Here is a 13451-nt window from a genome sequence, read left to right as displayed (position 1 = left end):
AATGGGGAAATACACCTTTTGGGGTTGTGTAGGGTGTGCCCCATTGAACATGTGTACATTCTGCACAGTTATAGGAGTTTGGCACAAGGAAAGGATATTTTCTTCCTCAAGTTGTGACAGTCCAGAAGACACATTCAGTTAGTTTGATTTTGAAGTTAAATAAAATTCTCTCTGAAGCTAAGCAGGCAATAGATACATCATCTTGTACCAAAAGGTCTCAAAATCCAAATACTCATTTCAAAGAATTTAGCAGATGTTCACTGGATTTGCCAGTAAGGGTTGAGAGGGACAAAGCAGCTGTGCTGTTTGGGCTGTGAGTACACCTTATTTTAAACAGTAGGAAAATGCACATGTGGACCCCTGTTTAAGATAACTGTAGAGTGGCTCTGACATCAGTGCCATCTGCTAAAAGGCGAATAAATCATTCCTGCTGGTGGGCTAATAGTTTCACTGATATGCACATTGGCTTAGGCTGTAAGCTATATACAGGTACAGTCACAATTTGCTGTTGCTTTCCGATTTCCAGGCTCAAAGCCCCGGCATGTCTTTGCAAGGGACGCACAGCTGCAGGGTATGGAGATTGTAGGGTACCATCAGGACACCAGCAAATTGTGGTTAGCACTCTCCGGCCTTGCACTTAACAAGGTACAGAATATCTTATAAATTTCACATGTAGACTGTTTTGGTAGTTGGCCTAGATCAGCATTTATCAAAACCTTTCTGTGGTCACAACCCAATTATTTTGGTCACAGAAAGTGCACACAACTCTGAGTCACACAGGCTGATGACACTTCTATTTACAACCCACTCAGGTCGCAACCACATATGGGTTTTTCAATTTTACAATGCCCTCTCCCCCAGTTTACAGTTGTGACCCATGGTTTGGGAAACCTGGTCTAGTTGGGTGTCATATCAACAATGGACCACTTTGAGAACTTTTGAGAACTAAGAGTGAAATTCATTGTTTATCGTATCTGTTACTAAATTCAAACTGTGGAGCAGTGATTTTCAACTCAGTCCTCAGGTGCATACTGCCAGCTGGGTTTTCGTGATATCCGTAACGAATATGTATTAAATTTTCAACAACTGTTGCAAAATATCCTAATCTTTATTAAATACTTTATTTTAACATATTGTTTATCAATTATTGTCTGACATCCTCAATCACATTCAAATACAGTCATTCATACCTAACCACATTCAACACAATTACATAAATACTTATACAATACAATAGCACCCTGAGTGGATTATCCAGCATATTTTCGAAAGAGAAAAGACGCCCATATTTCGACCCAAATCGGGAGATGGGCGTCTTTCTCCCGTGGGCGTCCAAATCGGTATAATCGAAAGCCGATTTTGGGCGTCTTCATCTGCAATCTGTTGTGGAAACGGCCAAAGTTGACGGGGGCGTGTCGGAGGCGTGGTGAAGGCGGGACTGGAGCGTGTTTATTGGCCGAGGAGAGATGGGCGTCCTCGGTCGATAATCGAAAAAAGGCTTTTTTAGCGTGAATTTGGGTCACTTTTTTTGGACCCCTTTTTCGTTTTTCACGAACAAGTCCCAAAAAAGTGCCCTAAATGACCACCAGAGGGATTCGGGGATGACCACCCCTGACTCCCCCAGTGGTCACTAACCCCCTCCCACCAAACCCCCCCCCCCCAACTTTTAACAACTTTTTTTTCCAGCCTGTATGCCAGCCTCAAATGTCATACCCAGCTCCATCACAGCAGTATGCAGGTCCCTGGAGCAGTTGTTAAGTGGGTGCAGTGGACTTCAGCCAGGTGGACCCAGGCCCATCCCTCACCCCACCTGTCACACTTGTGGTGGTAAATGGGAGCGCTCCAAACCGCCCCCAAAACCCACTGTACCCACATCTAGGTGCCCCCCTTCACCCATAAGTGCTATGGTAATGGTGTAGAGTTGTGGGGAGTGGGTTTTGAATGGGAGGGGCTCAGCACCCAAGGGAAGGGAGCTATGGACTTCAGAGGTAGTTAACTTTTTTTTTAATTATTACAAGTGCCCCCCTAGGGTGCCCGGTTGGTGTCCTGACATGTGAGGGGGACCAGTGCACTACAAATCCTGGCCCCTCCCATGAACCAATGCCTTAGATTTGTTCGTTTTTGAGCTGGGCGCCTTTGGTTTCCATTATCGCTGAAAAATGATACCGCCCAGCTCAAATCCGATGCATTTGGCTGGCACAAACCGTATTATCGTAAAAAGATGGACGCCCATTTTTTTTTTTTTGAAAATACGGTTTGTCCCGCCCCTTCACGTACCCGTTCTCGGAGATAGATGCCCATAGAGATGGGCTTTCGCGTTCGATTATGCCCCTCCACGTCACACATATTTCCCAAGATTTAAACAGTCAAATATCTTTATAAATAATTTTCTTTGAAAAACAAGAACTTAACAAGAAAAGACACACATATGATGAGAGACTGTTGACACAATTGTGTGAACTATTGAATATATTTTAAAGATATCATCGTGTTTGATGTGGGAAAATGATGTGGTATTTTCAAGTGCTGTGGAATTGTTTAATAGATATTTGTTTAAATCTTGGGAAACGTGTGACAATCACTCAGGGTGCTATTGTATAAGTATTTATGTGATTTTTATATAGTTGAATGTGGTTAGGTATGAACGACTATTTGAATGTGATTGAGGATTTCAGACAATAATTGATAAACAATATGTTAAAAGTATTTAATAAAGATTGGGATATTTTGCAACGGTTGTTGAAAATCTAATATGTTTTATATGCAACTATTTATTGAGAGTGAACTTAAGTAAGAATTGTGTTGTAACGAATATGTATGAGAGATTTCAAGTGCTGCTTCCATGGTATGTGAGACCTTTTTTTTTTTTTTCTCATGCATATTCATTGTGGATACCAAGAAAACCTTGACTGGCTGGGTGTGCCATGAGGACTGGGTTGAGAACCACCTATATTGTGGATCTGACTTCTGTTTGCTGCGGACTAAATTATTTATTCATTCCTGTTTGCTGCGGACTAAATTATTTATGTATATATGTATTTAAAAAAAATTATAGACCATCTATAAACATACACCCGCACTATCTACTATTCACGGCAGGAAACGGGTTTTTTTTTGTCTTTCCTTTCTGTATTCTCCCTTCTCACCCCACCCATGTTGAATTGTCTGGCTCAGGTACACTTGTATTATAAACCTGTAAAAGATGCAGTTTCCAGAAGCTCATAACAAGGGGAACAAACTAGGGAGATTTTCAGTAGGAGACAGAATTATTCCAACAGATGATGGGACAGAAAGTTCTGTCCTTTTTTAAAGCATTCCTTTAGTTGTTCAGTTTCCATATAACTTGATGTCTTTAAAATTTTTATTTTGTCCTTGCAGAGAGGCCATGTGGTTGGTATGACACAGTTGTATTCTCGTAGTAGCCATCTCGGGCAGGTGATAGAAGCCCAGGCAGTGGCTCTGCCACTGTACACCTTCTCCAGAAATCTGCACCCCTCATCTGTACTGGTGGCAACTGTACGCAGCAGAGCCAGGGAGAAGTTTGGGCAGGTCAGTGTTGGGTGGAACCAGAAGTCTTTCCGGATTTCCTCCTCTTTCCTTTTTTTTTTTCTTCTCTTCTTTATCCGATGCATTTTTCACAGTGGTTTTATTCCATATTCATTGTGTGATATTAGATGCTTTCATGATAGTCTGATTTAAAAAAACTTTCAGAGTTAGCTGTATTTAGTTGTAACAAAACTGACAGAGGCAGGTGACACCAAACAGGAAAAGTCACTTGATTCAAAATATCAAAACTATTTATCAAAAAACAAAGTATTGACTAGTCAAAAAGCTCAAAATCAAATCACATTGTTTATTTAGCAATATCTAACCAAATAGAGTAAAATGCAAACAGGGGGAACGTTGTGCTTACATCCCAACTGCCATACACTGTCTTCTGATATATGGCAGCTTTTGTTTTTTGAGCACGTTTCCCCCCCCCCCCCCCCCCCCCCCCCCGTTTGCATTTTAGTGTATTTGGTTAGATATTGCAATAAAACAAAAACAACTCCAAAATAAAACTGATATGACTTTGAGCATTTTGACTAGTCAGTACTTTTGGTTAGGAATCAAAAAAACAATTCATTGATTTCTCTTAACGGGTAGTAATTGTATGTCACCACATCTAAATTGAGGAACTGAGCAGTAAATGGGAACAGAAAACATTTTGATTTTTACTATTAAAATGAATGACTTTCACAAGGTAGTGTGTTGAAAACAAACAAAACTGAATTCTCATTGAGGTAAACAAAGTTCTGCCTTCATACGTTTTATAGGAAGAGACCTAAAAGACCAAAGAATGTGATTTGTGTAGCTCCTAAAGCAGTCGGTGTCCCTGGGAAGATTGCTGGTCTTTCATTGTTTGCTTCAAAGTGTCACACAAAAGTAGTGTTTAAAAATTGGCACTGAAGATTTCACCCTCAGGGAAAGTTGTGAAGAAATTTGTTGATTTTGGGCCCTGTTTACTAAGCCGCGCTAGAGGTGCGTTATCGTTTTTAGCGTGCGCTGTGTAGGCACCCACAATATTCCTATGGGCGCCTACACAGTGTGTGCTAATTTTGTGCACGTGCTAAAAACGCTAGCGCACCTTAGTAAACGGCCTTTATGTTTTCTTACCCACTTTGGGATAAGGCGGGATACAAATATGAAATAAAATGCGAGCAATCGTTTTTCTTCCGTTTTAATTTTTTTATATTGCAGCTTAATGTGGTGGAGCTGGGACCTCATAAAGATGGGAACACTGCTATGCGTAGTAGACGAAGCACCCTGCCATTCACCAGTTGCCGGCCAGGGGACTTCCCTAGCGCTGTGCAGGTAAGAGAAGCCACCACCTTCCCTGTGTCATCTGCTCACCCAGTGTATGAACCTCTCTGCCAGTATGCCATCTCCTAGTCTACTTGAATTGCTGAACCACAAAAAAGAAATGAACCAACCAACCTCCATCTCACAAAAACATGCAGAAAATGGAGATGACCAATGAAATCAATGGTGTATAGATGCTTTTATTAGTTGTCTTCAAAAGTGACTTGACACGGGCTGTGTGGCCTGCATCAGAAGTCTGCACTACTGAACATCATAATGAACTTGTAAGATTCAAAAGAAACAATCAGATTATTGCACACCAATGAATTATCTTTTTTTTTTTTAACCATTTATTTTATTGTTTTCAAATATAAACTTGACAGTAGGTAGAACATTTCTAATACATCAAGAATGCTAACCAATAACCATCCATAACAGTTCTATATAATCAGGTCTTATTTTCCTCTTCAACCCCCTCCTCCCTCCCAGGTGCTCTATCGACTGTATCTTTCCCAGTATTGTATTATACACTACTGTCCAGAGATGTGCTGTGAGGATAACCATTGTTCATAAAAATTCCAGATTTTCTGATGCTGCACCAAACAGCCAGTCTGCAGCGCCGTGAGTTTTGACATCAAGCAAATGTAGTCCAGTTTTTGTAGGACTCTCCAAAGGCCAGGTAGCGACGGCTGCTTCCAAGCTGCTGCCAAAACCAGCTTACTTGCCACAAACACTTGATCAGCAAATTGATGTACGGGGTTCTGGACTCTCTTAGGTTTGAAATGTAGCAAACAGTGGTCCATTTTACCCCAATGCACAGGGCCGCCGAGAGGGGGGACAGGGGGGACAAATGTCCCTGGGCCCAGGCCTCCAGGAGGGGCCCGGCGCCGCTGCTGCAGTGTGGCCCGCCTGCCTCGCTCCGGAACTAACCTTAAGTCTCCTTCTTTCACTTTGCAGCAAGCAGCAGCAGGTCAGGCCACTCCTTCCTTCCGTGTCCCGCCCTCACCTGACGTAACGTCCCCGAGGGCGGGGCACGGAAGGAAGGAGGAGAGGTCTGCCCTGCTGCTGCTTGCACGAAGTGAAAGAAGGAGACTTAAGGTTAGTTCCGGGCCCAGTAGCGGGTGGAGGGGGGGCCCGGCGACCTCGGGTGGGGGGGGGGGGGGGCCCGGGGGTTGTCTGGGCCTGGCCCCGGTTCTCGGCGGCCCTGCCAATGCATTCTCAATATACCAGACAGTATGAATATTTTTTTCTCTGTTTGGGGGGAGGGGGACCTCATTCAAAGCTCAACTGCATCAGCTTGTGTCAAGTCACTTTTGAAGACCACTAAGAAAAGCCCGCTATACATCTTTGATTTCACTGGTCTACTGTTTTCTGCATGCTGCTTGAATTGCTATTCATGTACAGTAAGATACAGAACAATTTACTAACAAAGAAATGCACAAACTGAAGACATTCATACAATAAAAAATGAATGGAGTTCTTAATCTAGTTCTATGTTGTACACTCACACAATATGCATATGTTTCTATAATCCACCATTGTAAAAGGAAATGGCTCCTTTCTACCAGTGAAGATCTGGGGGAGGCAGGGAATATTTATTGGCATTTTTAAGTTAGGGTCTGAGGAGGGTTAGCGTTTCATGGGCAAGGAGTGGAATGAAGACAGCCTGCTTTTTGGTAGGTGAGAGGAGGGATATTTTCCCAGGGCTAAATAGCCCTCTCACTCTTGAACCTGCATTAGCATGGCTGTGCTGTCTTTAACGTAGACACGTTAATGCTGCCATATTCTGCACATCTCTAAATCTTCATAAATTGGGATTTAAAATTGGTAGGTAATGTGCAAAATGTGTGTGGATATGTGTACACCGCCTTGAGTGAATTCTTCAAAAAGGTAGTAAATGTATGTAAACTGAGACAGCATGAGACAAATGTAGATAGTCTGCAACAGTGGTGAACTAAAGAATAAACAAGAATTTATCGTCAAACAGTGTTGAGATGTTCCCCCCCCCCCCCCCATGAAACTTTATGCACAGGCCTTGACAATTTCCTTCAGAACCAGTGGCTGAGACCTTCCCTCATGTCCTCCCCCCCCCCCCCCCCCCCCCCACCACCACATTGTCCATCTCCATTACATGTCCAAGGAAAAAGAGATCTTAGTAAATTGGGCTAATATTGCACCCTGGCAGAAATAGCTAATACATCCCTCCCCTGGCTCAAGAGGCCCACTGATTAAATTCAAGGCCGATTTTAAAACCTACCTGTTTGAGGATGCCTTCATACTATCCTAGGCACTGTCCTGATACTTACCCCCTCTTCTGACCCATCTTTTTTTTTTAACCTCTTTCTGTCCAATAATCAAGTTTTTTTTTTTCCACCCTCCCCCATTCTTCCTTCTTTCTCTTAAATTCCATTTCCTCTATTTCTTATATATTTTAGTATTGTAAGCTGCATAGATATTTTTTTGATATACGGAAAAGCAAACCTTTATAATAAATGTGAGAGCTGCATGGTGTATAAAGGACATTTCCTGCTCTGGTGGCAGTAGCCACAAACTGGGGCACCAGATAGAAATATCTAGGCACCATGGCGACCTGGTGCCTGGGAATGTTAAGCCCTGTTTACAGATATAGCCCAAAATTGAAACACTTTGTGGATCTAGCACAAAACTGAAGAATCGTTCTCACAAACTGATCTCCAATTCTTTTCTTAATTTGCCATAATGTTTTTTTTTCAGTTGTGGAATACATTCCACAATTTTAATGTGGAAAAGATAGGTTGCTTATCTGAAACAAGAAGTTCTACATGGGTAGCAGGATAATCCAGCTATACACATAGTGAAGTCAGCACGTGATGGTGCCTGTCATGAGTCCAGAAGGCTCTGAAAGACACTTTGGGCATGTGCGAAGGCTCCTTCCGTGGCTATAGCCATTCTTGTCGCACTAGGTGCCAGTCGGTCCCAGAGCTGAAGACGTAGTGGATAATTTAACTGCAGGGGAGGTGGGAGGGATGATGTGGATGATTTATCCTTTTGTCCACAGACCTGTAACCTTTGTTACAGGTAAGCAACCTGACTTTCTTTGTGCACAAGCCAGATAATGCAGCTACAGATAAGTGACTCCCAAGTTGAGGGTGCAAAAGCTGATGTAGCTCATGTGTGAACCCTTGCATTAGATACAATAAATTGAACTGTAAGTGTTCAAGCAAACTGGAGGAAACAGATACACACAATCAAGACACCAGTAGCATGAGAACTGTTGAGGAAGCACAAGATAGCATTGGAGTTCATTAGCAAGATGGTGGCACCACACAGTAGCATCATATAAAACTCTACAGAGCAGTCCATCTGAAAATAGCACCAGAACTGGATTGTTAGCAACAGAGAAGCATGACTGCAGATAACCAAGTAGCTCATCCAGTCTGCCCATTTACAGCATCTACACTCTCCCACTTCCTAAGAGATCCCACATGCTTGTCTCCACTACATCTACTAGGAGGCTGTTCACACATCCACCACCCTTTCTGTAAAAAAGTACTTTCTTTGATTACTCCTGAGCCTGCAGCCTTGCAGCCTTTTAACTTCACACTGTGCCCTCTCATTCCAGAGTTTTTGTTTTCCCCCTTTATTTGAAATACTCACCTCCTGTATATCAATACCATACATATTTAAATGTTTCTATCATATCCCCTCTCCCCTCTTTTCTTCTGCAGTCTGTCTGTCCCCATATGCTTTATGACAAATCACTGACCAACTTTGTAGCCATCATCTGGACTGACTCTTTTTGAAAGTGTGGTCTTCAGAATTGCAAACAGTATTCTAAATGAGACCTCACCAGAGATTTACATAAGGGCACGATCACCTCCCCCCCTCCCCCAACTGGCCATTCCACTCTATACACCTGAACATCCTTCTGGCTTTGACAATTGCCTTTTCTACCTGTTTGTCCATTTTAAGATCGTTAGATACGATCACCCCCAAGTCTCACTCTTCTTTCGTAGACAAAAGTACTTTACCCCCTATACTATACCATCCCTTGGATTTTTGCAGTCAAGTGCATGACCCTGCATTTTTTTAGCATTGAAGCTTAGCTGACAATTTCTGAACCATTCATCAAGCTTTGTTAGATCCCTCCTCATGCTATCCATACCCTCTGGGGTGTCTATCCTATTATGAGCCAGTCATTAAGGTAGGGAATACACATACTCCACTTCTCTGGAGATGGCACACAGCTACAACTATGCTCGATGCTAATGTGAGGCCAGTGGGTAGGACCTTGTATTGATAGCATTGTCTTGAGAGGAAGAAGTGTAGGGACTTGTGATGTGATTGTCTCCAGTGTAGTGTGTGTCCACAATGTGATTTTGTGACTGTCCTAAGATTGGAAGCCCTCAACTGTGTGAGTCATCATATGCTGATGTCTATGGCTGCTGTCCTAGCAAAGGTGGTATAACCGTCAAAAGCTAGTTTGGATGAGGTTGTTAGCACATTTATCCACTTCCTTTAAAGAAGGTTGAGCCTCTTTGAGAGGGGAGGATACTGAGGATTGCAGCTTTTTCAAGAAGGTCATGCAGATACGTAGAAGTTAACAGGTTGGCTTGAAATACTTTCTGATGCTGTTGAGGGTCTTATGGTCCATGTCAGAGGGTAATTGGGGTGGGTGTGTGAGCTTTTTAATCATTTCAGGCAGATGTCATAAGACAATGATGAGACAGTTGCAGCTTTTAATGACCAGGCACAGACTGAACCTTTTCATTCTTTTGAGGTAGGCATTCCTGTGAGTGGTATTTGCCAAACTTTGGATTGGAGGTTGAGTATAACCTTGTGAATAGGGAGTGTCGAGATATCCTTGGAGGGGGGGGGGGCATCCAGATACTGGAGGACCCCATGGACCTAGGTTATAAGGTCATGTTTAGAGTGGAGGAGTGGCCTAGTGGTTAGGGTCAGTGGCGTAGCAAGGGCGGGGCGGTGGGGGCGGTCCGCCCCGGGTGTCAACGGGTGGGGGGGTGCATCCGCCCCCCCCCGGCGCAGCGCCTCCCCCCCGATACTGTCCCCACCTGCCTACGAGCTCCATCTATCTGCAGCGCTGCTGTAAAGAAGAAATCGCTTCATCGGCCCTTCCCTCACTCACTGTGTCCCACCCTCTGACGTAACTTCCTATTTCCTCAAGGGTGGGACACAGTGAGTGAGGGAAGGGCCGATGAAGCGATTTCTTCTTTACAGCAGCGCTGCAGATGGATGGAGCTCGTAGGCAGGTGGGGACCGTGTCGGGGTGGCGCTATGCTGGGGGGGGGGGGTCCGCCAGTGGGGGGTGTCGTGTTGGTCTGCACCCGGGGGGAGGGGGTGCAGCAGCGATCCGCCCCGGGTGGCAGCCGCCCCCGCTACGCCACTGGTTAGGGTGGTGGACTTTGGTCCTGGGGAACTGCGTTCAATTCCCACTTCAGGCACAGGCAGCTCCTTGTGACTCTGGGCAAGTCACTTAACCCTCCATTGCCCCATGTACGCCGCATTGAGCCTGCCATGAGTGGGAAAGCGCGGGGTACAAATGTAACAAAAATAAATTTGTGAAAAGATGTTAAATACTTTTGACCACTTGCATTTTGGGATAAGATGCATCTTCTAGTGGTGAGTCTGGCATAGGTATCTGAGGCGAGGGTTCCAATGGACTTCTGGGTGATTCTGTCTTGTGGTGTAATGGAAGGGGTAGTAGGGGAATTGTCTCAAGAAATTCTACGTGACGACAATTGCCCAAGTTCACTTGTTCTGAAGATAGCCTTGTCCTGTTGATGGGGAGTAAGATCAGGTGGTGATGAGCAAAGGTGTTCCTGCAGTGTTGTGATCTGCCTTGGAGTGCAAATTGGAGCTGCGTTTCTTATGTTTGTCTGCCTGGTGGGCAGTGTTGACAGATGGAAAACATTTTCCCAGCCCAAAACTGCACAAAGTCAAACATTATCTGGCTTGTCACTGGTGAATGTTTATTTCAATATCTAGCTTTTATATAGATTTACCTTGAAAACTTGGTTGCTGCAGGTTGAAGGGAAGGGAATAATATGTATACAGACAAGCAATTTTTTTTTTTTTTTAAATTAAGAAAAACAGCACTAAAAAGAAGCTTGTGTTTCTAGAATTGTAGGAGGTATGGCTAGATGGTTGAAAAGAATAAAATAAAAAGCACTGTAAAACTCAGCAGATACTGTTGTAACCTTGGTCTTGCCGCCTCCACTAGCGCAATCTCTTAGGGTCGGTGCACCCCGCAGACCCGGGTCACATACAGTACTTTTCACCTTCAGTCTTACATAAGTATTGCCACACTGGGATAGACCAAAGGTCCATCAAGCCGAGTATCCTGTTTCCAACAGTGGCCAATCCAGGTCACAATTACCTGGCAACATCCAAGAAAAGCTCAATACATTTTATGATGCTTATCCCTGAAATAAGCTGTGGATTTTCCCAAGTTAATTTAATAATGGTTTATGGACTTTTTCTTTAGGAAGCCGTCCAGACCCTTTTTAAACCCCGCTAAGCTAACCGCCTTTACCACATTCTCTGGCAACCAATTCCAGAGTTTAATTACACATTGAGTGAAGAAACATTTTCTCTCATAAAGTTACTACTTTTGTAGCTTCATCGCATGCCCCCTAGTCCTAGTATTTTTGGAAAGAGTAAACAAACGATTCACGTCCACCCATTCCACTCCACTCATTATTTTATAGACCTCTATCATCTCCCCTCAGCCGTCTCTTCTCCAAGCTGAAGAGCTCTACATGCTTCAGCCTTTCCTCATAGGGAAGTCGTCCCATCCCCTTTATCATTTTCGGCGTCCTTCACTGTACCTTTTTCTAATTTCCACCCAATCATATAATTCATCATTCATACTTGGGAGTGGGTCAAAGGCTGGAATAGAAATCCAGAGCAATGGGGTGCACAGTTAAGGCTTCATAAGAGTGCTCTGCCAATCCAGGAAAGCAAGCATCCTCGCTCTCACTCAAAAGAACCACTCTGTACTTCAAGGATTTGATTTTTATGCCAAACTCAATTTTACTGAACTTTCTGCACCATATGTATAGTTCTTAATCTTGGTTCCAAACATCTCCTCTTGTCCATTCAAGACTATGTATATGCCTTCCAACTTGATTCATGTGGTACCACCCCCCCTTTGGGCTAGTAATAATCCAAGGCTGCTCCTTATATCTCTGATAACAATCCCCAGGTAAAGAGACTTCAAGTTGCCTCCTTCCAACAATGCACTTTTAAGCGCTACACCCTGGCCTTGAATAGACTTCCCCTGCTCTAGTCCTTGCTCCTGGGCTGGGTTCCCCTTACCCACCTTGAGAATTGCATTCCTTCTCAGCTGCTACTGTTAGGACAACAACTGCTCCTTTGTGCAGCCTTGGTTTATTTTGCTTGTCCAGGACCCCCCTCTCCTCCAAGGGTTCCAGCAGGGGTACAGGCAACAAAGACCCTGTGTTCCCTTCTGTAATCCCTTTTATCAACTCTAACTCCTCCCCAACTATCAGTCATTGCTCAGAAGCACTTTTCTCTTGTAAGTCAGAACACACCCTCTTGGGCTGGATTATGGCACCTCTCATACCTCATCCTCCTCCCAGTGACTCTGAAGAGTTCCACATACCAACATGGCCGCTGAGAGGGGGGGACAAAATTCCCCAGGCCTCCAAGGGGGGCCCGGCGCCGCAGTCCCATCCGCCCTCCGTCATCGACCGTCTGCCCCCTGCATTGAAATTGCAGTCTCGCCTCCGTGAAAGCAGCGCTGCAGGCAGCAGAACGCCTCCCTTTGGCCCTCCTTCCCTCCCTGTGTCCCACCCACGTGGAAGTTACGTCAGACGAGGGCGGGACACAGGAAGGGAAGGAGGGCCAAAGGGAGGCGTTCTGCTGCCTGTAGCGCTGCTTTCACAAAGGTGAGACTGCGATTTCAATGCAGGGTGCCCGGCCTGGTGGCGGACAGAGGGGGGGAGCGGCGGTGACCTTGGGAGGGGGAGCAGTAGCTGCGATGATCTCGGGGGGGGGGGGGGGGGGGGGGGGAAGTGGTGGTAACCTCAGTGGGGCAGCGAGGCCGGGGGCCCGGCCCAGTCTCTTGGCAGCCCTTATAATGGGGATTACACTGGAAAGAAATTTTACACATAAGAGATCAAGAAGGTCTGTATAAAAGCAAAATATCTCCTGAAAATTAAATGGAAAGGAGCCAAGTTTATGGCATGGGGAAGAGAACAGGGCCAGTTCAGAACAGGGCAAGGTGGCAAGACGTGCCGGCCATAGAAAAGTTGCTCCTTTTTTTTTTTTTCAGTGATGCTGCAGCCGGCTTCGCTCAGTCATATCCAGCATCTTTCCCTCCTTTCCAACCTTGGATCCTTGGCTGGCTGGCAGCAATAGTGATAGACTGCTTTGCTGGCCACAGGTTCTTCCTCCTGCTGTGACTTGCCTATAGGGAAACAAGTTATTTTAAAGGAGGGAGGCACAGCAGGAAGAAGACCCATGGCTGGCAGAACAGTCTCTCTTGATTGCTGCTGCCTGCCAGTCAATGACTTTACTTCTGACTAATGGTGCGGCAGGAGGTGGGAGTGGTGGCAGCATCAGGGCCCTTAACATTGTTTGCCTAG

General features: G+C 44.8%; 1 protein-coding gene across 1 annotated transcript in view; it reads left to right on the top strand.

The window, feature by feature from the left end:
* LOC115474269 (clathrin heavy chain 1-like) overlaps positions 1-13451 on the top strand; it is a 40721-nt gene that overhangs the window by 21161 nt on the left and 6109 nt on the right. Inside the window, exons 5-7 of the mRNA XM_030209665.1 lie at positions 527-645; positions 3379-3549; positions 4741-4854. Coding sequence (XP_030065525.1) covers positions 527-645; positions 3379-3549; positions 4741-4854 — 404 coding nt within the window. The remainder of the gene's footprint in view (positions 1-526; positions 646-3378; positions 3550-4740; positions 4855-13451) is intronic.

This window comes from Microcaecilia unicolor, chromosome 7 (assembly GCF_901765095.1).
Source record: "Microcaecilia unicolor chromosome 7, aMicUni1.1, whole genome shotgun sequence".
Classification (NCBI taxonomy): Eukaryota; Metazoa; Chordata; class Amphibia; order Gymnophiona; family Siphonopidae; genus Microcaecilia; species Microcaecilia unicolor.
Note: the sequence above shows the minus strand (reverse complement) of the source record. Positions and strands in the feature narration are given on the sequence as shown.